Source organism: Parasteatoda tepidariorum, chromosome 10, assembly GCF_043381705.1.
Source record: "Parasteatoda tepidariorum isolate YZ-2023 chromosome 10, CAS_Ptep_4.0, whole genome shotgun sequence".
In the NCBI taxonomy this organism is placed as follows: Eukaryota; Metazoa; Arthropoda; class Arachnida; order Araneae; family Theridiidae; genus Parasteatoda; species Parasteatoda tepidariorum.
The window spans coordinates 25943391-25970150 of NC_092213.1; the positions used below are offsets into that span (position 1 = coordinate 25943391).

At 28.6% G+C, this 26760-nt stretch overlaps 1 protein-coding gene across 2 annotated transcripts in view; it reads left to right on the forward strand.

Moving 5' to 3' along the window:
* Positions 1-8926: 8926 nt before the first annotated feature.
* LOC107439347 (acetylcholine receptor subunit alpha-like) overlaps positions 8927-26760 on the forward strand; it is a 210056-nt gene continuing 192222 nt past the window's right edge. Inside the window, exon 1 of one of the 2 annotated variants that reach the window (XM_016051913.4) lies at positions 8927-9266. In XM_016051913.4, coding sequence (XP_015907399.2) covers positions 9200-9266 — 67 coding nt within the window. In that variant the 5' untranslated portion in view covers positions 8927-9199. The remainder of the gene's footprint in view (positions 9267-26760) is intronic. The other variant, XM_043046031.2, reaches the window with a different exon arrangement.

Consider the following 26760-nt stretch of genomic DNA (forward strand, 5'->3'; position numbering starts at 1 on the left):
CACATTGTTTAATGAAGTTACTGTAGCTTAAAAGTTACATTAGATTTTGAGAACTATGACATTTCTCTAAGAAAAGAATTTAAGCTGAAAATAAAGCTAGGGAATAAATCACGAAAAATAACGCAAACAGACATATAATTGTTTAAAGCACCCGACTGGATTTGGCACTCTTTTTTTGTAAACTGCATTAATTAAAAATTTAATTTTATTTTCGGTAAGCAGAGGTCATACCATTATAAATCTGTAGTAAAGTTTAAAAATTTTGAAAATATTTCTTTTCAGACAGAGGAGAAATTTCAGCATACAAACTGCACATTTTTTATGTCACGAAACGGCTCTACAGCAAATTTTAATGCATAAATAATTGAAAACTATTTTTCCAAGATCAATTATATAATGTGCGGTGTTATGTATGAAAAACTTTAAATATTTCAAATATACAATGAAATAGAACTAACGGAACTGAAACTAATAGACATAAAAATATTGTTCAGTATTGATTTTTTAAATTAAATTCTCAACATTCGTACTTAAAACGCGCTGACAATAATAAATTCACGCTAAGACTTTAACTTTTAGTTTAAAGCATAGCTAACATTATACAAAATCTACACACAATGTTTCAATGAAATCTATATTAAACCTTCTTTGTAACGTGTGTTAGGGTAATAAAGATTTTCTGAAAGTCAACGTTTTTCTGAAAATTCCTCAAAAGTATGTCATTGCTATTCTACCTAGTTAGTCAGCAAGTCAACAAATGACATCAACTTTGATTCTAAAGATTTGAGACTAAAATTTTAAAAAGATTTAGAAAGCCAATTAACAAAGGTTCCAATATTGACATTAAAAAATAGAAATTTTCTTCTGAATGACTGATTTTCCCCCAATAGGAAATCCTAAAAAAACATTTAAAAATCTGAAAGTGTTTCCGTGAAAATAGTCATCATTAGCAGGACAAACAAGACAGAGATAGCAAAATGGAGATAATATAATTCAACAAAAATTACGTCACACATATGGAAAAAAAATAGACAGTTCAAGAGTAAAAATAAGAAATTGTCAGAAAAAAGTAAAAAAAAAATGGTGATTTTTTTTAATTTGTGTAAAATAAGTTGTGGTAGTAAGATTAGTAACAGTTAAATTTTTGTTTTTGCAGAAAATCTAATATATGAATATATATATATATATATATATATATATATATGTTACGCTTTGAAAGCCTAAACATTGTAAGTTCGTAGTGTGGCCGGTGCTTCTTGAAAAAGATACAGGAAAATACGGTAATCATAATCTAATTTTATTAACGTAAGGGCCAGAGCCCCAGAATGACAACATTACATGCTGGTGGATAGGTATAGAATAGCACATTTGACCTTGGAAAGAGGGTTTTTATATCTTTCTGGACAATATATTTAAATGTTAATAGGTCTCAGTAGCGTGGGACTGATCAATTTCCCAAGCTGCTAAAGCCACATCATCACATTTTTTGAGATAATTAGATCAATATTATTACTTTCTTGTGGGAAAGGTTTTTAAACGTTTGCGCGTTGGNGAATATATATATATATATATATACTTATTAATAGAAACATCACACATCACATTTTTCAGACATGAAATTACAAATCTTTTAAACGACCTGTAACTTTTTACTATTATTCAATACTTTTTTCCTTTTTGATTGTACATTCATCGCACTATGTGTAACTTATCCTTTTTCAAAATATTTTATCTCGTTTTGCTGTCTCAGACTGTTTTGTTCTAAAGCCCTAGATTAACCTAGTTTCCAGGTTAATATATCCAGGGCTTTAATTTTCTCTACTGCTGAAGGTTCACCGAAACGCGTAAAAGTTTTTAATACATTTTACTACTTGAGATTTCAAATGTTGTTCTCAGCAAAATTTGATATTATCACTAAGTTTCATTTTGTTTATTTTATTTCAAAGACATACAATAGTTACTGTTGCATAATTAAAAATCTTCCTTTGTGACAAAAATAACGTCGATTTCGACACTGAGGAGAATTTAAGGTTATAATACCGAAACTATAGTATGTCTGCTTTACTGGCCTTATTTATGCTTTTTTTACGCTATCTATTCGTATTTTCGTATAAAGCTCACAGTATACGGTTTCTTTATCTGAAAGAATTTAAATATTTACAGCTGTGATACACAATGAGCAGACATCTCTACACTGTTAAAATTTTAATCCTTAAATTATGGTAAAATAACTGGCAGCTGTCTGTCCATCCGATTAACGGTAATGTTTACGGTAAAGAACATTTTTTCCTTTATGGTTTTGAAACCATTTACAAAAAGTATGGTTATAAGACCATGAATACAAAACTATGCTAGTTTTTAACCATTTACAACCAGCATTTTTCAAAAACGTAAAAAAAAACTTTTTAACTAGAGATTGGAGCTCGGCTTTTCGTAAGGTAATGGGCATTGGAGAGCCCCGGACACTGGAAAATCTTCATGTGTTGAAGGGAATGGAGGAAATAGTGTGCTGTCAACACTAGAAATCGAACTCCAGTTCTGCCGGTCATGAGATTGACAGATAATCCCGCTCGGCTATGATATTTACTCAATTGCAAAGAACTAAGTAGCTTCATTAGGTGGTTCTAGTTGGTGCGCTAAAATTCTGATTGCTTAACCGTATTAAGTGAAAGCAATTAATAAACAGTTTTTCTCAAACTTAACAGTTTGATTACCATTTCCTTTATAGTTATTTGACAGTTTTGCTTAAATATGGTAAAATAATCATTCAATAAACTGTAATTTAACCATTTTTTTCCAAGAAATTTCTAACAGCGTGTATATTGAGAGAACAAGCTTTGTGAAATTTTCTTCATTTTTCAGGAGACCATTATCTGATAAATGATATACGCGAACCTTTCGTCAAATAGAAAAAATTACTATTTTCATTTGTTTCAGGACATGAATTTTGCTAAAAGCTTTACTTTTAAAGCATTATATTTCATATAGTATTTAATAATTTTCAAAATAATATAATGACTTGTAATTTAATATAGTATTTAAATAAGGAATATGTTGCAATAAGTATATCTAGCTTTAATAAAATGTTTTACAATAAAGCATAAAAAACAAACTAATTAAAATTTATAAATTACACTTATGTTGAAAAATAAAAACCATTAATGAAATTAATAAACCATTTCTAACTTTATTTATTTATAAGTAAAGTTAATAATTATTCCTTTCTCTAGTTTACTTATGGTCGCTATTATTTTGCTAAAAAATACAGTAATTTCAAATAAAAACTTGAAACTTTAAATGTAAGCCGAAAATTGTCTGTAATTTAATATATTATTTCCCAAAAATAATACAATGTCATAATTATATCTAGCTTTAATTAAGTACTTTTTTGCAATTAAGGAATACCATACAAAACAAACTAATTAAAATTTATGAAATACATTTATCTTAATAAATAGAAACCATTAATAAAGTTACCTAAATTAACGAACTCATAATCTTAATGAGAAAAAAAATTACAGAAATAAACTTTTTTTGCGTAAATTAATTTATTTGATTTTTCATCCAATTAGAACTAAGGGAAAAAACTCATCTTTAGCTTATTAAGGAAAGTAAATTCAAGAGACTTATTTTTCTAGCATACCAATTATTTTTTATTTCCGATGATTTTCTTTCTGGTATGTAGTCCAAAAAAATTTAGACAAATATCTAACAAGTATTCTTTTTAAGCCTCCTTAAATTCATCGAGAAATAAAAAGTTCAGAAAAAGGCAATTCTTGAACTCATCTGCAATTTTTTATTTTTTTTCATAAAATGATTTTAAATCTAAAAAGTTAGTAGATTTCTAGTTTGCTTTTACAGTTAGTTTGTTAAATAACTTTTAACTGCATTTATGCAGATTTACAGCAAATGTGAGAAAAATAAATTTTCAAAAATGCCATTTGAAATCTAAGTGCTTTTAATATCTCTAAAATTTCCTTTAGCTAATAAAAAAAAATGTTTTCATTCTTTCCTGGCTAATATCTTGATTAGTACGAGCTATTTTAATCATTACAATTTAAAATATTTACTTTAACGCTATTAATAAAAAGTAAATATATTTTGATGTTCTGTATCTTGCAATTTTGAAATTTTTATGAAATAGTTATGAACGCAAAACTCTGATATACACGTTTATCTTTTGAATTTTATAGCTAGTTTTTTAAGTCTAAAAATTAAAAGAGATGCTATTTGCATAATGATTAGAAAATATGCAAAAGAATGCTAATTAAGCTTTTTATAAACTGAAACGCAAAGCTACAATTGAAATTTCAAAAAAAAGAAAAAAAAATCAGCATTTGCTTCAAAAGGTAGAAAAAATTGCTGATATGTTTCGAGTGCTCAGAAATAGGCACTCATTCTCAAGAACCACTAGACGTGAATGAGAAAAACAAAACAGAATTGAATAAGAATTCTCGAAGTTGCCAACCACACATAAAATTGAGATAAAGGAATAAGGGTGAAAAATCAAACTAAGAAGGCGAAAAAATGGTTTCGTTTCAACTTTTTTCGGATTTTTTTTGCTCTGGTTTTAATTTTATACATTTGTTTTATTTTCCATCCTTTCATTGAGAACTCTGACTTTTCTTTTTTCAAATCTTTTTTTTCTTATTCGCGTCTCGTAAATCTAGAGAAAGGTTTCCTATCTGGAGTGCTTGAAACATATCGGCCAGTTCCTAATAATTCCAAATAAATTCTTACCAGTGCCATATTTGAAGCTGGAAACGAAGATAATTTTGCGGTAGTTGGAGTTCGAAAAATTTGCCCTAGGCCTCTTTGTCAGAAATTCGGACCTACAGGTCGAAAAAAAGGATAAAAAAGAATAGAAGTCTTTTATGTCATAAAAAATATACAGACAGAGTCATATAAAGTTGAGTGAACAAAAGTGTTATCCAAAAGAATATTATGACAATTCTTGTGACGTAATTTAAATATTTGAACGTCCATAAGCGTCCATAAGTTATAAAACTAATAAAAAAGAACTCGGAAAATCCTTGAAAAACTATAACTAGCTCCATTGAAAAGTAACTTAAAAGATACACAAATGAATTTAAAGTGCCATTTGTAATAGTTTTTATCCTGAATATTCGCCAGAGAATCTTCTTGTAATAATATGTTTATATAGAAGCACTGTAATAAAATACGAATCGAATTAAGGTGCTTGTGCATTTTACAGTAAAATCCATTTTTCCGGAATATGTTGTTGAAAAAACTATATACGGTAATCGCTAAAGTAATAATAATAATAAAACCATCAAATCACTATAATTAAATAAATATTACTGGAAAAATCACGGTATAATAATATTTATGGGGAAAATGGATTTTACGGTAAAATGAATTTTATGGTAAAATAGATCTTTCGGATGATGCACCGAACTGTATACCGTAATTTAGTACGATATTTTGTATAGTATTGGTGAGTGTGGCAGAATTGATAGGTAGCTCTTTTCTTTTAATGATTATGCACAACTTTAATATTTTGCACAAATATATATTTTTCACTAATTTATTGAACTATTACTTTATAATATAAAGTGCAATTTTAATTAAGAACGTTTAACCACATTACTCTGATCATTGACGAAAAACAACTGACATAGACATATTTTAATGAATAACATTTAGTTACTAAGAATAATAATTCCTTCCTATTTTTCAAAAATATTATTCGAAAATATTTGAATAATTCTTTTAAAATTCGATGAATGATATACTTCGTATCAAACAACTTAATTATATAATCCATTTCTTCCGTGAAATTTTATTCTATAATTTTGAAAGCAAAATGCTTTTATTCATAGTTATTCAATGATTTTGCAGTTAAATAATAATCTGAAAATTACGATAAGTCAGATTTTTTCCGTAAAACTTTACAGTAAAACTGAATTTTACTGTAAAATGCACCAGCTACCTTAATAACAAGTACTATTTATCATAATTTGATCCAGAATTTTTCACAGTGAAGATACTCAATTTTCTGATCAGATTAAAAAGAGCATGAATTACTAGTCTATAATCCATATTTCAAACAAAAATATTCATTTTATCTTTCGCTATAGAATATACAAACAAAAAACAGTATTTTAATGAAATTTCCAACTTTTCGCTAGTATAAGTAAATAGTTTAATGATTAATTTCTAAGAAGAGAAGCAACTAAAACATTTCTCTTGCCATAAATTTTGTTTTCAGAAAATACATTTCAATAGGAAATGCACAGTAATAATTTTGATAAACTTATATCAGTATAATTTTGATAAACAGTATAATTTTGATAAACTTTTGATAAACTTATATAAACTTCAGTACAGTTACTTTCAACCAACCCTAATTTGATCCGGAATTTCTTACAGTGAAGATACTCGATATTCTGATCGGATGTAAAAACATAAATTTCTTTTCTGAAATTTATTTTTCAAACAAAAATATTCCTCTTATCTGCCTCTACAGAATATACAAATAAAAAACAGCGTTTTGATGAATTTTGCAACTTTATTGTGAACATCAGTAAATAGTTTGATTATTCATTTCTGAGAGGATGCTCAATAATGATTTTGATAAATTTATATCAACTTATATCAACATCAGTACAGTTACTTTCAACCCTAATTTGATCCGGAATTTCTTACAGGGAAGATACTCAATATTCTGATGGGATTAAAAATAAATTTCTATTCTAAGATTTATTTTTCATATAAAAATATTCCTCTTATCTGCCGCTATAGAATATACAAATAAAAAACAATGTCTTGATGAATTTTGCAACTTTATTGTAAACATAAGTAAATAGTTTGAGAGGATGCGTATGCATTTCTAAGAGGATGCTCAATAATGATTTTGAAAAATTTATATCAATTACAGTGCCGTTACTTCAAACCGGAATTTGATCCGGAATTTTTTAGAGTGTACTGTTTGCCTGTCATTAATGACCATTACGGGTTTAATGATCAAAAACCAAGCCTCCATTATGGTACACCAAAAGTAAATAGGACCTTAACGGGCATCTCCGCACATGAATCACAAATATCATGGACTATAGATTCTTTACTATATATTTATGTTGGAAACGAAATTATTTACCCAAAACTGAGTTAGCCTTAGCTGTTGTGGAAATATAACATCAATTTCAAATTTTTTTTAAAAAAAATATGGTTACCGAGCTAACTAGTCTGTTATTATTACAAGGGGGGAAAATTTTGTAGTAAAATAGTTGGTATTTTCAAATAAAAATAGCAAAGCGTTTACTATGAAATTTAGGTAAAAATCAAATGCTGGTAAACAGTTTATTTTTAAAAATATCAAATGTTTGAACATAATGACAAAGAAAGCGTTATAAATATTTTTTGAATCATTACACGGAAACACTCTGGTAAAACTACCGTACTGTATGGTAATGACATCTAGTAAAAAAGATTCAGGTTTATAAAAGCAAAATACATGGTATTTAAATCATTCATTTGTCAATTTTTCCGTTTATATGGTAATGATTTACCGGATAGTCTGCATTTCAAAATAACAGTTCTTATCAGAACACATTTAGTAAAATGTATTAATTAAAAATTAATTTTATCCGAATAAATGGTTCTTATACGGTGCTTTAATAAATTAACAAATTTTACAACATTCCCCAAATTGTGTCACATATTATAACACCTTGCTTTACTATTAATTTTACCAAAATCATTACCAAAGCGTTATGGTAATATTAACTCAACTTTTTGTTGCTATCACAGAGCTGGAAAGCTGTTATCATATTCAGGTAGTTTGATCATATTTTTTTCCTCAGTGTATAAAAATGTCTTGCTTGTGACGAACGTGATTTTTAACTCGGGAAGAAATGAAATTAGTACTTTTAGTACGATTTCCACTTTTTGGAGGTAGCTTACACAACTGATATTTCTTCCCAATAAAATCAGGAAGCAAATGTTCACTATTTGTTTATTTGAAAAAAGAAGCATTTTTTTTCTGCTTTGACCCTATTAACAAAGAATTTTAACTGCTTCCCGTGCATCTGCTAATCTACAGTTAGTTCTGAAAAGAAACAGTCGTCATAGTATCGGAATATTTTAAACGAATTGTACTGCTATTTAATGTTTAAAACAGTTTCATAGATGAGTGTAAAAAAATCAAGAGGGGAATGAATTTTAGTTCAATTTTTAGAGGATTACGGAGTTAAGAAGGACTTGAAAATATTATGTTGATTTTCTCTAAACTTCTTAGTGTAGTAAATATTCGCATTTGGATCTTTACACTGCTTATGTTTTGATATTTATAAGGAATTAAATCAATATTTTGATTTAATATTATTGAAACCGAATTTAAGACAAAGTTTTAACTGTTCTTTTGATTACAAATGTGCTATTTGTTTTATAAGAGCACCTGTATTAAATGCAAATGATGGTACAATGAAACATTTTTGCCGGGTATAACCTGAAAATCATAGATTCTGAACACTATGATGACAAAAAAATAAGCTTGTAAAGTAAAAAGGGGTAACATAAAAAGCTAATTACTCCGAAGAAAGCAAAAGCGCAGATAACATATCCCCAAATAGAAAAAAGACCGTACTTGTACCCTAATTAGCCCAGAAGAAGTATATCAAATAAACAGCTGTATTAGAAAAGTAAGATCCTGTAGAATCAATTGTACCATATAATTGTGTCTTGTAGTTTACGCAACACTGCAGGACACCTAAATAGCAGTCGTCACCAAACCTTCAGAACTTCTTCCCCAAAAACCATGAGCAGATCCTCACCCACCCCAACACGCGCGTCCCTTTGTCACCTGAGCTTGCCATTAATCTTCTTCTTCCCTAGGTAAAGCGACAGCATCCAGGGGAAGCTCAGGAAGAAGGTGGGAGGAGCAGAGAAGATCCCCGACGACGCCAGCGCCATCCGGAGAACAAGGTGCACTCACTTCGTTCGGCAGACCCCTTCTAAGTGGGGCTGTGATCAAAAAGTGTGCTTGGTGGGCGACAGAGACCCCCAACCAAAAACCAACAGTCGTACCAGCCGCCACGTTCTTTCAGGGCCTCTGGAGCATCCTGAAGTGGTGTGGTGGAGGGAAGATAAATTCCAGAAATGATGTTTTTGGGGTGAAGGATGGATGGATTAAAGATGTTGAAGATCAACAGGAGGTTCGGGTGATAGAAGGCGAGAAATGCTTAGCAGCGGGAGCCTGGCTGCTTTTCTTCTCGTCTTCTCTTCCCTTCTCATACTTGCTCCAGGTAAGGATCAACTCACTCTTCCTTGGGTCGATGGCCCACAACCACTCTGCGGTTGACTAATTGAGTGGTCAGGGTTCACTTCCCGGTTCCTTCTTACTCCCTAAAGTGTTTTAATGAAGATGTATTTATGCTTTGGTGATTCTTAATGCTTATCTTCATTTAGATGCCTATTTTATGTTTTAAAATATCTTTAACGCTTCTTTTAAAATGATGAACTTATGCATTACTTTCAGTTAAGATAGTCTAATGACATTTTATATTGAGTAATTGAGTTGCCAGGGTTCACTTCCCGATTGCTTCATAATACCTAAAGTGTTTTAATGAAAATGTATTTTTACTTTGGTGATTCTTAATGCCTATCGTCATTTAGATGTTTATTTTATGTTTTAACTTATCATTAACGTTTCTTCTAAAATGTTGAATTTATACATTGCAAATAATTTAGAGTCAAATAATATCTTAGGTTGACTAGTTGAGTGGTCAGGGTTCATTTCCCAATTGCTTCATCCTCCTGAAATTGATAAATTTTTTTGATGAAAATGTATTTATGCTTTGATGAATTTAAGTATTGTCTTCATATTATTGCATTAAAAAGTTGAATTCTCAGATTATTTCCCACATTATTCATGTTGAATTCGCATATTATTTCGCACTTTATTCACGTTGAATTCGCACATTATTTCTAAGAGAATGATATTTCTGATTGACTAATTGGGGGTCCGGCAATAATTTCCCGTTTGATTCATAATTGCTTAAGTGTTTTAATGAAATATATTTATGCTAATTCTGCTCTGAATGCTAACCATGCTCGTATCCTCAAACATTTGAGAATCAAGCGAAATATTTTTCTTCTCTTGTGGTAGACAACTAAAATGAGTATTTTTATGACAAATAGAATTTTTATGAGCCCTTTTTCGGAATATAAGTGCGCAACCAATTCTCTGTAATATCTTTTATATATCTGCTTAAATTATATGAGGTTGTGGACAAAGTTATATTAATTTTTATTTATTAAATATTAATACATCACATTAGCTACAACAGAGAAAAATATTACCTAAAATTAAGGAAATTCCAAATAGTCTAGAAGAATAGTTGAAGAGTTTGTAGACTGCACTTACTATTTTTATTTAGACTGTCACTCTAAGAATTATTCTTAAAATGAATTATTAAAATAATTACTGCGAGTTGTTAAAAAACCAACAAAATGTTACATATTTCTTTTAAAATGTTGAAGCTACAAATAATTTATGGTTTGAGATAAATTACATTTTCGGTTCCACAATTGAGTTCCAGCTTCGTAATTATATATGACTATATGAATACACATTATTTATAGAGATGCTATAAATTTTACCTTATAATTATAAATGATATAAATTAGGCAGTAAGTGTTTCATTATTTATTTTTTATCATTATTAATTTGGTATAGCGGACGATTTTACGTCAAAGAGGCAATTATAAATTAATCCAGGTTTTGTTTAGGACTACATAGACAAAACTATTCTAGTAAAATTATCGTGCTGTATGGTAACTTCTTGCAAAAAACATTATTTATTTAATAAACCAAAATATAATATATTTAAAACATTCATTCGAAAACTTTTCCAAATGGCAACGGTTTACCAGAAAATATGGTTTTGAAAATTACAGTTCTTATTACCACACATTTAGTAAAAAATACAGAACTGTTAAGAAAATTTAACTGTACAAATGGTTTTTATGCCCTGCTGTAAGGTATCCTGAGTATCCTGATAAAAGTACCAAATTTTGCTAAATTCACCAAATTTCATCACTTATACACAACTGTATTTTTTTTGTTTAATTTTATCAAAATCATTACCAAGGCACTTAAGAAAAAATTACGAAACTTTTTGGTGCTCTTATAAGATCCGGAAACACGGCATATTTTACCATATTCGGGTAGCTTTGATGACCATACCTTATTTGTTTCAGTGTAGATATGTAAGCAATAAGACTATAGCAATAAGATGACTATAAGAATGTATATTTTTCATGAGGATGTTTATAAATTCCACCTTGGAATCATACAGATATTGCTAGAAATTAGGCTGTGAAAGTCTATATATTTATTTTTCTTTTGTATAGAGGACCATTTTAGTTTCGAGGGGGCAATCATTCCTGTACGTCTCAGCATGGTACAGAGAGCAGGAGGTTATTACAGTATCTTTAGATCATTACTACTTTAGTTTTGTTATTATTATTACAAAGCAAGCAATCAAATAAGGGAAATTCTGCGAGACTTCTATTTAAAACACATCTAAACTTGATTCCAATAAAAATGAGAGAACACCAAGAAGAACAAGGGCTAAAGATTTTTTTTTTCTGCTACTTGATTGCAAGTCTTATTGTTTAGGAAAGGATTCTATTTTTTTAGTATCATAGTATAAAATGCAATTGAAATATTAAGCAATACGAATTTTTAAGATACGTTATATTTACAATTTTTATTACCTGTATGCTGAAATTATGCATTGATTCGCTTTGTCAAACTGGGTTGAGATCGCTAACAAATTTGGATTTATGAAAACATCGCTGTAGAATCACTCTGCTGTTGGGGCCATCACAAATTAAAAGCTAACCCCGATTCATTTTGAGACTATGAATAAAATTACTTTATGCTAATCACAATCAGTGCAAAGATATTCTAGATATAGATATACATATCTACAAACTTTTTTTGACAAATATTGTAATGAATTTTAATGCATCGATGCGAAAGCAAACTATAGTTACAGGCTAGGGAAAACCAATTCATCGTTTATTCATAATATTGATATCCGAGCCACTTTCATCAGAGTATATGATGCAAAATTAATAAAAAGTGACGTTTTTGCTATGTCTTTGTTTAAGTGGAACCATAGTATCGTGCTATGAATTTTAAGATGGTTTTCTCTGCTCTGTAATATGGTTTGCATGCTTCAATCTTTTAGAGTTTGTGTAGATTATGCACTTTATGAAAGCAAGTAAAAAATTTATAAATATTTAAAGATAGGTATTTAACTAGACAAAAAAGCATTTAACTGATTTAAAAATTGTACCGAAAATCTACTGATTTAAAAATCAATTCAAAATATAAATCTTAATACAATTTTTTTAACAAAATATCTAATTTTATAATGCAATCTCAAATAAATGCATACCATTTACGCCATTATTATTATACCATTAAAACTGGCATGCTAAGAACGGCATATCATTTATATTTTCACTGTAAAAAATTCCGGATCAAATTATGGTATATATGTCACCGTAAAATAAATTTTTTACTGTAAAATTTTGGAACAAAATATTTCTGTACCGTAATTTTTACTGTAAACTTACTAATTCACTGTAATTAAATAAATATTACTGTGAAAATTAGAGTATAAAAGTTTATGGTAAAAATGATTTTTACTGTAAAATAGATTTTACTGTAAGATTACTGTAAATTAGATTTTACTTAAAATAGATTTTACTGTAAAATGAATTTTACGAATGAGACACTTCATTTTTTTATATGATCTCTATTTTTAAACATCTGAAAAATCTTCGTGGGTTATTTTCCACACACGCCAACCCCCATACTGGCTTCTCATTTATCATAAGAAATCGATAAAAAAAAGATAATTTAGTTATTTTTGTTGTCTTTTGTTATAATTTTTGTTTTTAAAATGTTTAACTATTGTATTTTAATGTAAGTACATTTTGTTCTTATGTTAATCGTAGCAAAATAAACGAATATCTAGATTTTAAAAATAATCAGTTGTACTTGAAAAGAAAATTTAAATTTAGGAATACAGAATTTGCACTCAAACTGACTATTCAGATTTACAGCTATCGATTGCGAAGGTGCTTCCTTAATTGCCCCGATGTTTTATCTTACAGTGCGGGACTATGTAGAATTAACTATGAAAACTGTACTACTTTTAACTTCTAAACTTTAACCAATTAGGGATTACAGCCCCTGCTAAATATATAAAAAAAAGTTCAATTTTTGTAGTTGGTATTAATATACCAAAATTACTATTGTGCATAGCTTACTGAAGAATATTCTTATAAAAATGAAAGTATTTCGGCTGTTTCTCCTCTTCGTTTTTTCATCAACCTATTCACTAACGTTTAAGAAAAAGTTCTTCTGAACTGTATACTTATTCTATATCTACAGAAAAAAAAAGGATTATTTTTGAAAAATAAATTATCGAATAAAAATTTATGTTTTTATATCCGATCAAAAAATTGAATATCTTGGTGAATAGTAGGAGAATCACGTTTCGACAAGAAAATTACAAAAATATAATCATATCATCTTTGATAATTTTAAACATGAAAACAGATTTAAAATTTAAAAAGTTATATAATTTTTCCATCTCGGGTTAATCAGTTTCTCAAAACTTTGCTCTGAAGAATTAGAGAACAAGTAATAAAAAATATTAAATTTTTATAAAAAAGTAAAAAAATGTAAAATTTCTTTTTAATGATAATATTAAATTACAAGAGTTATAGTTACGAAAGTACCTTATTAAAGGTATGAGATAAAAATTTTGTTTATAATTTGCGAGTTTTTAAGCATTCTAAATATTTAAGTTATTGAAACAGCTATTTATTTTTAAATTTATTTTTATTTTCCAAAGCCCAATTGGGGGATGTGTGCTGAAAATTTCCTCCATGAAACAAATTACTTTCATCATATTTTACGTATGACCAATTAAATAGCAATAAACCAAAAATTTAGTATACTATTATTTGTATGAAAAATGATGTCTCGATGCTTAATATACAATTAAAATATTCGAAATACGTAAGAAATGTAATTATGCAAATTTTAACTCTGAAAAAAGACTAACTATTTAAATATAAAAACGATTTATAAAATTTATTATAAATCAAAACACATTTTCAGTTTATACTATACATAAAATAATAAATATAGTTGCAAGAGACGAAACATAATTTTTCGATTAACAGATTCAGAACTTCTACTATTTTGTTTGTATTTGTGAAACATATAATTTAACATAAGAAAATTGATTTGCATTTATTGCTTAAAGTGAAACAAAATATAACTAAAGCTCTTTAATTTCTATACATTCCTACTTATTATTATTTTTGATCTTGCATTATGACTTGCAAAATATGGTATTTCAAATCAATATTTATGAAGCTGTTACACTGTAAAAAGTATACTGGTCCCCTGATTGCCGGTACTTTTGACCGTAAAATATATTTCTGCCATAAAATTCTACGAAACAAATATCTCATAAACTAGAATTTTTACGAAAATATATGCTGCAAAATCACTGAATTATTGTGATTAAACAATTGCTAACTGTAAAAATTACTGTAAAAATTGCTGTGAAAATGGATTTTATGGACGCTGCACTGAATATATATTATCGTAATTTTATCCAGAATTTTTTACAGTTTACTTACAGTAAAACTACTTCCATTTAGTTCTGTATAAAACATTGATCGTTGAAAAGGGTAAAATATACTTTTAGTCATCCCTTTTGGTCACCAAAACTAATAAACAGTCACTTGGCCAAGTGAAATAGGTATATAAATACACTCTATAACAAAAAAAATCGACGCACCAAGTAGGAGTTCTCCGATTTAAACGAAAATTGGTCCTCTAGCCTGGATACAAACTACCACACGGCGTGGCATAGACCGATAAAGCTCCCGGATGGTCTCTTGTCGTATTTCCTGCCAAATTCGATTCAATTGTCGAACGAGGTCATCAACATTTCGAGCCAGATGCAATCGCCTTCCCATCATATCCCAGACATGCTCGATGGGAGAGAGTTCTGGTGATCTGATAGGCCAATAGGAGTTTGACAGGCTTGCAGACTGTTCATAGCAACACGTGCCGTATGTGGTCTAGCATTGTCCTGCTGAAAAACTTGCCCAGGGCGCTGCAAAAGGAACGGTAGCAAAACAGGTCTTAGGATGTCGTCGACGTACCGCTGTGCAGTAAGTGTACCTCGAATGACGACCAAAGGGATCCGGCTGTCAAAGGAAGTGGCACCCCAGACCATAATGCTTTGTTGAGGGCCGGTGTGGCGTGCAATAGTGAAGGCAGGATACCCCCTCTGCCCTGTGCGTCTCCAAATACGTCTTCGATGATCGTCAGGGCACAGTTGGAAGCGGGATTTGTCGCTAAAGACTATACGTCCCCAGTCGGCATCATTCCAGCCATGCACCACTGTAATCTGGCACCAAGAAGCAATCGGTTGATTGCTTCTTCGTGAGTCGATTTTTTTGTTATAGAGTGTATTATAATTTAAAAAAAAGGTTAAGAGATGTTTCGATAAAATTGGAATTACATAGGATTCGAAATTACAGACAAACCAACAAATTTATTAAATAATCAATAGAATAAAATGTAAGGAAGATTTCTTGAATAAGGAAAAGATTAATTTTAATCGTCAGCAGAGTAAAATTTTTATCCAAAAAAATTTATGTATATAAGCCAATCATGGTAATTTTAAGACCCACCGTATAAAATGGGACGATCCAATAACCATCACCCTCACAACCTGAAATGACACAATTCTCTATAACCGCTTGGAATGGGTTCACCACAGTCGGTGCTAAGCCAATAAAAAGAAGCCATATTGATTTTATTGAACTTAAAATTTGTCAGTCATTTAGTAAAAAATGTGGTACACTTACAATTAATTTTTTTGACCTATATTTTTAAGAAAAATAAAATTGGTGTTTTTTATTAACGAAACATTTTAAATGAGAAACTAACATTTAAATTTAGTTATTATCCAAACTTTTATTTCTAAATATATTTTTATTTGAAAGCTAAATAATATTTACATTTATTTTTAAAATAAACAATATATGGTAAAAAATTATGTCATATGAGTATAGTAAGTTAATATAAATTGTTTAATTACATAATAAACTATAATGCCTTAGTTTGAATCAAAGGCTTTCACTTATTTTTTTTATTTTCTTGTTAATTTATTTAAGTAATTTACTATTTTTAAATATTTAGTGTAAAAAAAAATTAAAACTTCCTAGCAAATAAGTATATTTTTATTAAATTATTATCATACGTAGTTAACTTTATTTCGAGCAAAAGGATTTCAAAAAAATTATTCTCTTGTACTTTTTCAATATTATTATAAATTGAGTTAAAAACTCGAGACATGAATAATTAATGGTTCTGCTATTCATTACGTATGCAATAATTCTATAAATGAATGCATAATCAATGCTTTATGTGTATTTCAAAGGAATTTATTTTTTTCAAATGTTTATTTTATATCATTCATTAAAACTTATTATTATCAAAAGATACTCTGTTTCCAGTGCAGACATTTTCTTACGGATGAGGAAATTAATCAGCATTGTTTTTTTTTTAACTAAATACAATTTTTATTCCTTTATTTCATTGTTTTAGATACAAATAATATATCTCTCGTTTTTGAAACTAGTTTTCTATTAAAAATTTGCCTAAAATTTAAGAAAAATGCATTTTTTTTAATGTTTTATTATTTTTTTCAAAAGACGCAACCATATTTTGTAAATCGTATTCGATGTTTTGTTTGTATCCATAATAGTTTTTATACTATTCTTTACAAAACCTATTTATAAACATTCATTGAAACAATAAACAAAGAACACTGATAAAAAAATGAGCAATAATAAACATAAATTACAATTTAACGGTACAATAAATAAAGAATATCATAAGAAAGGAGCTTATGCAACATTTATTTCAAAAATTGTCTGATGTAATGAACAAAACATTAGCTTCTTTATATACAAGGTTTCTTATAATCAGTAATATATGTATATATATAAGCTGAAATATTGAGAAAATAATAAAAAATAGAAGGAAGAAAGAAAATTATTAAAAATAATTTTTCAAAAGTATTTTTAGAAAAATATATATTATTTGATACCTAAAAGGAAGTAAAAATAAAAAATAAAAAATCCGGAAAACAAAACAAAAAAAAGATATAATCTCTTCATCAGCCCACACGACTATATCCGCAAAAAGGAGTGCTTTCTAATATTGTATTAATATAGCCAAAGCAAAATATATCAATAAAATAGTGCTATATATATATAAATGTATATGTATAAAGCAAGAGTCTCAGCTCGATATAGCTTTCAATTATACTGCTTTCAATTTTTTTGCTCGCAACTCAAAAGGCCAAATTTGAACTTAAAAACATTGATAAATCTTATAATACATAAACTATAATAATACTTATAAATAATAACTAAAATAAGTAATAAATAAATATGATTAAGATTATGTAAAAAAAATTATCGTATTTTATTAATATATATTTGAAATTGATGTTCTTCTTTTAAAAAAAATCATTGTTTTTCTTAATTTTTTTAAATTTGCTTTCAAAAAATCCATTTTCAGGGGGCCCCTAATCATTGGGGGGCCTTTCTTATTAATAACAATAGTTAGCAGTTATTAAGAACAATTATCATTTAACAAGTAATAAGACTTATTAAAAAGGACATCTAAAAATCGTAACAAATATACGTCTTTCTTTAGCATTTAAAAATAAAACTAATTAAAAAATGATAAATATTGTTTCTTGCAGAAGATTTCCTTCTACAGCGAAACAAAAGTAAAAAATTTTCATCTCACATTTGATTTTAAAGAGCATGTCATATGTCGCCAAGTCTAGAATTCCAGTAAGACTTCGAAACTACAGCCTTTTTTTAATAATTTTATGACATATATCATAAAAGCTAGCGCGAATTAACTGACATGTTTAACTTTTAAAGCTTTTATATTGTTTTGAAGGCATATTTGCATAATTTGATAAGGAAATTAAACGGAATTATTTGCCGTCGCGGGTGATAATTTAAGTCCTATACGGCAGTGGTCTTTTCTTAACTTGCAACAGAGTATAGAAATTATGTAAGACTAAGCAAATTCTGACTACCTTCTTGTTCAAATTAAGCTCATATACTTCACAAGTGAATAGAAATATACCTGAAACAGCGTAACATTTTTTTTAAATTACTTTTGTGATCCATATATATTGTTCTTTGAAAGAATTATATATTTTCAAGAAAAATTAACTATTTCATAGAAAAATCCGCAAAATGTTAGATGTGTTACCAAAAGGTTTTTTGCGAGATAGTACATTTGAAACGTTTTTATCGAATAAAGAAATTTTGGTATGTTTTGAGAAAATTACAAACAAATGTTTCTTCAACACTTTTTGTTTTTTTACACAAAATGAATAACTTCGTCGTAAAACTGCTAACTAATAATAATAACCAATAATAACTAATAATATTAATAATAACTAACAAAAATTCATAATACTTTAGTGAAATTTATCGCGTATAAACAAAGCAGTAAACTTCATTAGATGATATAATAGTTAATTATGAATAAAAGAAACTTCATTTTTTAAATTTTGATTTAATTTTTATCATTAAAGCTTCATTTATTTATTTAAATCTTACTGCAGATTTACCATTTGAAAAATTTAATTACTGATTCATAAACAAAGCATTAAAAATATGCTATAAAGAGTATCATTAAATTTAAAATTAATTATGGCAATATCACAGAATAGAATAAAACAAAAAATTTATTTTGCAGAGCATTCTTTACTAGATTGCTCTCTGACAGTCCAATTAAAAACTAATTTCGTATTAAATTTCAATTAATTCAATGTAGAGATATAATTAATTTTACTATTATATTTGGAATTGCTATATTTGGATGTAAAGTCATTATTAATAAAATGATTTTATTATACAAATATTAATCGCAAGTTTTAATAAAGAATGAAGTTGATCACTTTTAAAACGTCAAGCGAAATGCTTTTTAAGAGGCATGTTTAAAATGTTTATTCGATTTTCTTATTGCATAAAATACATTATTTATGCAATAAATTACAATTAATAGGCTCAGCTTCAATTAATATATGAAATTTATAAAATGAAATTATCTTTAGATTTCAATTGTTTATTAAAATCCTAATTTTAAAATTATAAATATTTTAATGCTCATGTTACTTACGGTATTAATTAATTTTGATTTTTTGAAATTAAATATGAATTTTTAAATATTTAAAGTGCTATATTTAACAATGATGAACTAGATGTAATGCCCATTTGAACAAAAAAAGCTTAACGTTTAAGTCGAATGTTTAATCATTTAAAAGAAGTGTTTAAATGCATAAACGCTAGCACTTGTTACACCACATGAATGAGCTAGTGAAATCGAGAGCGTTATTATGAAAAAATATTCCTTGCAGTTTAATGTGGCTATTGTTATTAAACCATCAATGTCGGAATTTTTTTATATGCCGTTATAAAAACATTGGTGCAGTAATAATATCCGTAAAATCACTGAATCACACTAATTAAATAAAGATTACTGTAAAATGCGCGATATAATATTTAGTGGAAAATGGATTTTAAGGAAGGTGCTCCCAAAGTGCCAATGCTTTTTACTGTAAAATATATCTGATATACCATCTTGTACAGTAATAATTACAGCAAAATCCTTGAATCACACTAATTAAATAAAGATAAGTGTAAAATTTACTGTATAATATTTCATGGAAAATGGATTTTATGGAAGGTGCTCCTAAAGTGCCAATACTTTTTACCGTAAAATATATTTCCACCGAAACATCTTACAAAACAAAAATATCTGATACACCATCTTGTACAGTAATAACTACCACGAAATCCTTGAATCACACTAATTAAGTAAATATTACTGTAAAATTTACGGTATAATATTTCATTGAAAACAGATTTTACGGAAGATGATCCCAAAGTGCCAATACTTTTGACCGTAAAATCTATTTCTACCGAAATATCTTACAGAACAAAGATATCTGATATACCATCTCGTACAGTAATAATTACCGCAAAATCCTTGAATAACACTAATTAAATTAAGATTACCGTAAAATGTGCGGTATAATATTTCATGGAAAATGGATTTTATGGAAGGTGCTCCCAAAGTGCCAATACTTTTTACCGTAAAATCTATTTTCACCGAAGCATCTCACAAAACAAAAATATCTGATATACCATCTTGTACAGTAATAACTACCGCAAAATCCTTGAACCACACTAATTAAATAAAGATTACTGTAAAATTTACTGTATAATATTTTATGGAAAATGGATTTTACGGCAGGTGCTCCCAAAGTGCCAATGCTTTTTACCGTAAAATCTATTTTTACCGAAACATGTTACGAAACAAAAAAGTCTGATATACCGTATTTTCTACTTAAAATATTTCAAAGCTATAAGAGGGTAACCAAATTATAAAAAATTTATAGATTACCGACAAAACTATAAGCTCAGCATAGTAGAAAATTTGGCTGCAAAGCATGATATGATTAATCACTAATAAGTTTAGACATCCAAATGACAAACCGGCACAGTAGAAAATACTTATATTTCTTGTTTTTTTTTAGGTTATATAGTTATTATTTTTATATATTTCGATTGCATGTTTTTAGTATGATAATGAAAAGTAAGATCTTAGTGGGAAAAATAGGCTCATATTTATATCGCTTTCGCTAATGAAAAACTTACATTTTAGTAATCCAACGCACTTATATGGATTTATCGAAATGATAACGCGGCCAGGATGTATTGATAGTTGTCCGGTATTCCCCACATTAATGTTTCATTAAAGTAAAGACATATTGCCAATATACACCTCCCGGTTTTCTTTACTCTGATGTCTTTCTCATAAAATAATAATAATACACAAATAAGCTAGTCAAAGAAAAATTTCAGTTTCATAATATTTCTTAAATGAAGGAAATTTCATATTTCTTTTCATACCAACTAAGTAATATTTCTTTAAGAAAGAAAGCTATGAAAAATAATGACTAATGACTATGAAAAATAAATGACAAACCATACTATTATACTTTGTCAAAAGTGCATTTATCATTACAGACAATGTTAAGGTAAAGTATGTAATATTCGTATTTCATACTTCGTTTAAATATACCAGGCATTTTATACAATGCAACCGTTTCTTATATTTTTTTGGAAACATATAAGTAACTCAATGCGGAAAAATATTGAGATACCTAGTTATAGTGATAAACACACACTGTAAGAAATTCCGAATCGAATTATGGCAAATAGTACCAGCATATGAGTGCAGCATCCGTAAAATAATTTTACCGTATATGCCATTTTCACCTCAGAATATTGTACCTTATATTTAGCATTAATAATTATTTAAATACAGTAAATCAGTAATTTTAAAATAAATATTGCTATAAAAATTACTGTATATCAGATTTTTGTTCAGTAAAATTGTACGGTAAAAAGTATCATCACACTGGGTGCCGGTACATTTTACCGTAATTGGATCCGAAATTTAATAAAAGATACGAATATTTTTTTCTTATTTCTAAAATCTTTTGTCTTAATGTCTGGTACAAATAATATATCCGACTAATTAACAACTTATTTTAAATTTTGCATTTAAAATGGAGTATTGAGATTGAATGTACTTTAACGTTATGTCGAAGCATTATAAATAATGAATAGAAGCACTGTATAATAGAATTCAATAAACCACGATGACTTGTTAACTTCAGACAGATATAAATCTATAATTGGTAGAAATGATAAACAAATTGATCATACGAATGCATTTTCCTTTTCATACATAATAAATATAACTATTGTGAACATGATTGCGAGAGCAATTAACGAGCTGGCACGTTAATTCAAAACATTTCAGGTATTTAATTATCAAGTAAGTTGGAGAAGAAGAAAAAGAAAAGCAGAGATCGTGTGCATTGCAATTATATTGACATCCCAGAAAACATGATAAATTTTTAGCGACAAAGGCGGCTAATTTCATTATTCTGGAATTCAGATGGTTTCTAATGTCTGTTTTTCGTGCACGGAGCAATTTACTAGATTTTTAACATTTAATAGGAAATTAGAATAAAATTTTTCCGCATTTTCTTAAATGGAGTATATTTATCTTTTTCTCTTCAACGTTTTCAACTTTTTTGATGTTTATTTCGTTATGCTTTGGAGAACAGATGCAGGAAAAATTCTGACCAAATTAAATGATTCAATGTTACCTCCCATGTTGTTCTTAATAGCTATGGCTTTCAAATTACGTTATGTATTACGCTTATGCGCAATTCATAAATAATTCAATGTAATAAATCAAGGATGCATTTTTATATATCCTTAAACCTAAATATTGTGAGTGTTTTTTGAATTTAAATTAGACTTAGCGAGAAATGATTAAAATTTAAGAAAAAATATTTTTCTTAAGCCCACATAAATGAAGAAGGAAAATACAGGATTTTCCTAACAACGTGACAAAGAATGAGAAATATATAATAGTTTAAACTAGTGGGGTGCGCCCCCTGGTCGCTAACGCTCGCCAACCCCCGAAAATTGCTACGCAATCTTATGTGGTTTGCTTCGCAAACCAAGCTCGCTTCGCTCGCTACTAACTTAGGTACATTGCAAATGCATAAAATTCTAAGAATTCAAAACAATAATTCAAATCCATATAACAACTTTTTTTTTAAGAAAAAAAATACATCTTTTTAGTAAATACTAAGTAATTAAAATAAATTTGAATTCAAATAAATGACATGTAATTCGTTAAACCTATTAGAAATGTGCTATAGTATAAAATCTTAAGATAAAATTTCTAAAACTGATATATCTTCAAAAAGGTGAAAATTTTGGCTATAATTAAGTCTATGAAAAATTGAAATAAGTGAATTGCAATTGAAAAACCTGCATAAACAAATAAATTCTAGTAAAACAAATAAATTCGTGGTATAAATCAAAAATCATCAACTAAATTCGTAATATATAAATTCTTGAAAAAAAGCGCTTTCGACAAAATACTAAAATAGAGATCTATCGACAAAGACTACTCACTTCTGCCTAGCTTATGCTCTCTATGGTTTTTTCAGTTTCCGTTTTTAAAAGCGCTACATGTTGAGCCATCTCATCTAGATTCGGCATGTGACATTTTTAGCGGCAATCATTGGTCGATTTTCTAGCGTTGCCATTCGGGGAGTTGTAATGAGGCTTTTTTTTGTAGCCGTGTAAGAGAAATATACATAGAGATAGCACATTTCAGCAAATATTATTTACTCGTAAAATTAGTCTAACCTAAAAAGAAGAATAACTATGAACAATTTGATTGCTTACCAGACAGTTAACCAAATTACGGTTTGATAATTGATAGGATTTCTTTACAAAGATGCTTAGAGCTTGGATTAAAGAAGCACAACTCTTAATTATTTTTCTTATGTCTTGCCGTTGCAAGATCTAAACTGATAACCTAAAATAATGACTAATAAAACCACGATGAAATTTAAAATGCATCAATAATAAACAACCTAACTTTCATTTTAAAAAGGGAATTTTAAATACACATAAAGATTTTTATTTTACTCTCTTATACAGCAGTAAGAGTCCGTCCGGGTGGCCGAGATGTTTGCGTGCCTGACTGTGAAGCCAAAGACTGCAGGTTAGAACCCCGCTCAAGGCATGGATGTTTCTCTCTGTGTGTTTGTCTTCTGTTGTGTGTGATGTGTGAATGTGGCCCACCCTATGAACGAACATCCGTGCCAGTGAGGCGAGGGTAATGTTGCTCGCCTTCGTGACTTTAGCCACAAGGTGCTCATCAGACAAAGCAAAATGAGTAACACTTTCCATGACGATAAGTTTGGTGCCTGCCATTAAAAAATATTCAATAAATTTTCATTAAAAAAATTTTTTTTTTCAAATTTTGCTATTTTATTTTCATTGGCTTTTTATAAAAAAAATTCAAATAAGGAACCAAAATATTAAATAAATTATGAATAAATGATTGTATATAAAAATAATAATTCCTGGTTTAAAAAAATTACAAATTTTACCACGGATACTAGGACTGTGTGGAATATCTTTTGGGAACCGCAGCACTCGGCAACTAGTGTAAAACTTCTCAAAAATACAAGTTTTACTATTATTTCCCCTTAAAAATAAAAGTAGAGCAGAACACTATTTACTTTAAGGTGGATTTATAAAAATATTTCTAACAAATGGCCCTCGATTATTTTAAAAACGGAGAATACATGTTTTATGACTATTCATCCATTTTTGCCGGGAAAGGTGCCAGCGCTTTTGCGAGTGATAAATCGTCTTTGAAGTTTGTATGAACTTGCCCACTCATCGAATTTCTCTCGAATGAAAGTTTCCGAAAACAACGTTCCCGGTATCTGAAATAAAATAAACTGCTTTTGACATTTTAAATCAGAAATTTTCTAAAGTGGCATCAGGAAAAACACATCAGACAATGTCTTGCTGTAGAGAAGAATTTTAAAGTAGGAAACACTTCTACCATTTGTTTTTGAAAATGAATTATTTATACAAAAGAACTGTCCATTTGGAAATGATATATAAATTTTGTTTAAAATAGGACATGGAGTGTTTGGAAAAGTTTGAATTTATGGGATCTATAGATACGCAAATACTTATTTATGTCGTTTTGCGTTCTTAGTTAGGCAAAAGGTGTTTAGTTTTAAGGCATCTTTGCAAAACATAAGGACTACGGTCATGTTCATAAGAGAGTGAGCTCTTGTCTTAAACTTTCCATTTTCAGGTATTGCCAGGAACTTTAACAAAGATCAATTAGGATCTTCCTTTTCAGGATTCTAAAAGCTCAAAATTCAATCCAAGTCAAAATTCTTGTTGGTTTCAGAGCGATTCAAGGTGGTCCAACATCATTTGATGGTCACCATCATCCAACATTTTCCCTTATGCGTTCATGGCTTTTGATATTCTAACAAACTTCCTTGATTCCATGATGGAAAATGATACTTTAACACGATGATGGATAACCATTAAGAGAAGTTTGATTCTCATTGACCAACAATCCATGATGTTTCCATACACTTTCATGATGGATTAGTGGAAATTATAGTTGGTTCCACAGGAATATACCATCAAAACAGTTTTTTTTAAAGTTGGTCCATCAAAAATCCGTCTGAATTTCTAGATTGGGTTTATGGCGGTCCATGATCGTTCCAACATTTGATTTCTAAAAAACTATGATGGAAAATTCTGATGGTTCAACCTGAACAAACCATCAAAACAAGTTGATATTCTTATGTTGAACCATCTTAAAGCAGTCCGAATTCCTACGTTGGGGTGATGGTCACTTATGTTGGTTACCATCAGAAATATAATGCTTCAAGATGGAATTATTGATGGTTACCATCAAGATTATGTTGGTCCATCAATGGAAAACCATCAAAAAACTTTACTTGGGTAGGCACTAGTATTAATTGTCAGGAGTCAACATTTTATATAATATAAATTAGTGAAATATAATAATAATGGTATATAATATTAATTCAAAGATATGTGCAGATAGCTAAAACCTTTAACTTTTGATAATAAAAAAATAATAAGAAGAAATAATAGGCACACTATTTTTATACCTCCAGAATTGTTTGAAAATGTATAAAATATCAGAAAATAATAGTGAACATCAAAAATATTGATGCCCTTATTATGTTAAATTCAATTAATTAATCCTGAGGTTACGGTTTGACAGGGTTACGGTCTGGACAACCTAGAGAATAGATCGAATTCGATTAATGATTACTGAGATTCGCCCATATATTATGCAAGATAAATACACATTTCATGCTCGATTTGATCTTATGTTATATTTAGATAAAACACTTCCTTTGTAAGAGTCATCAAAATAGTTAACTTAAGCAATATCCCACTGAGAAAAAAACAATTAATATTTGGGATCCTTTTTTATAGGATCTCTACAACCCGTCATTGTAATTGACCATAGCTCAAACTTTCTAGGAGCTAAGATCAATTTTAATGAGTCAGGATTTTATGGGGAAAAATGGTGAAGCATCTTAATAATGGTATATAATAATAATGCAAGGAAATATTATGCAAGCAAAATACTCGTCACATACCCGTTCTCATCTAACAAGGCGCCTTACATCTAACAATATATTTAAAAAAACTTTCAGCTGTAAGAGTCATCAAAAACATTAATTAACCTAAGCAATAACAAACTAAGAAAAAAAGTGCGGCCAAAACTACCAGAATATGGTAAAATTTATCGTGGTTTTTACTCTACGGGAACATGAAAACACTCGGTAATTTTTACCAAAGCGCTTCTTCCATTAGTTTGTGTCTTAATTGTGTATTTCATTCTTGTTAATGCGCATTAAATTCAACTTGGAAATAAATATAAAAACAAGAAAAAGATGGGAAATAGAATTATTTAAAATAAATCATAATTTACTTTGTTTGTTTTGATTAAAAAATTAACCGATAAGCATTTCATCGAGCTAATTAAAAAATAACCAAACGATTATAAAAAAATTTATAAACTCAATTAAAAATTAATAAAGGAAAACGATAAACTCGTCTATCTAACTGATGGTTAAATTTTTTGCCGTAGTCAAATCTGTTTGGCCCAGATTATTG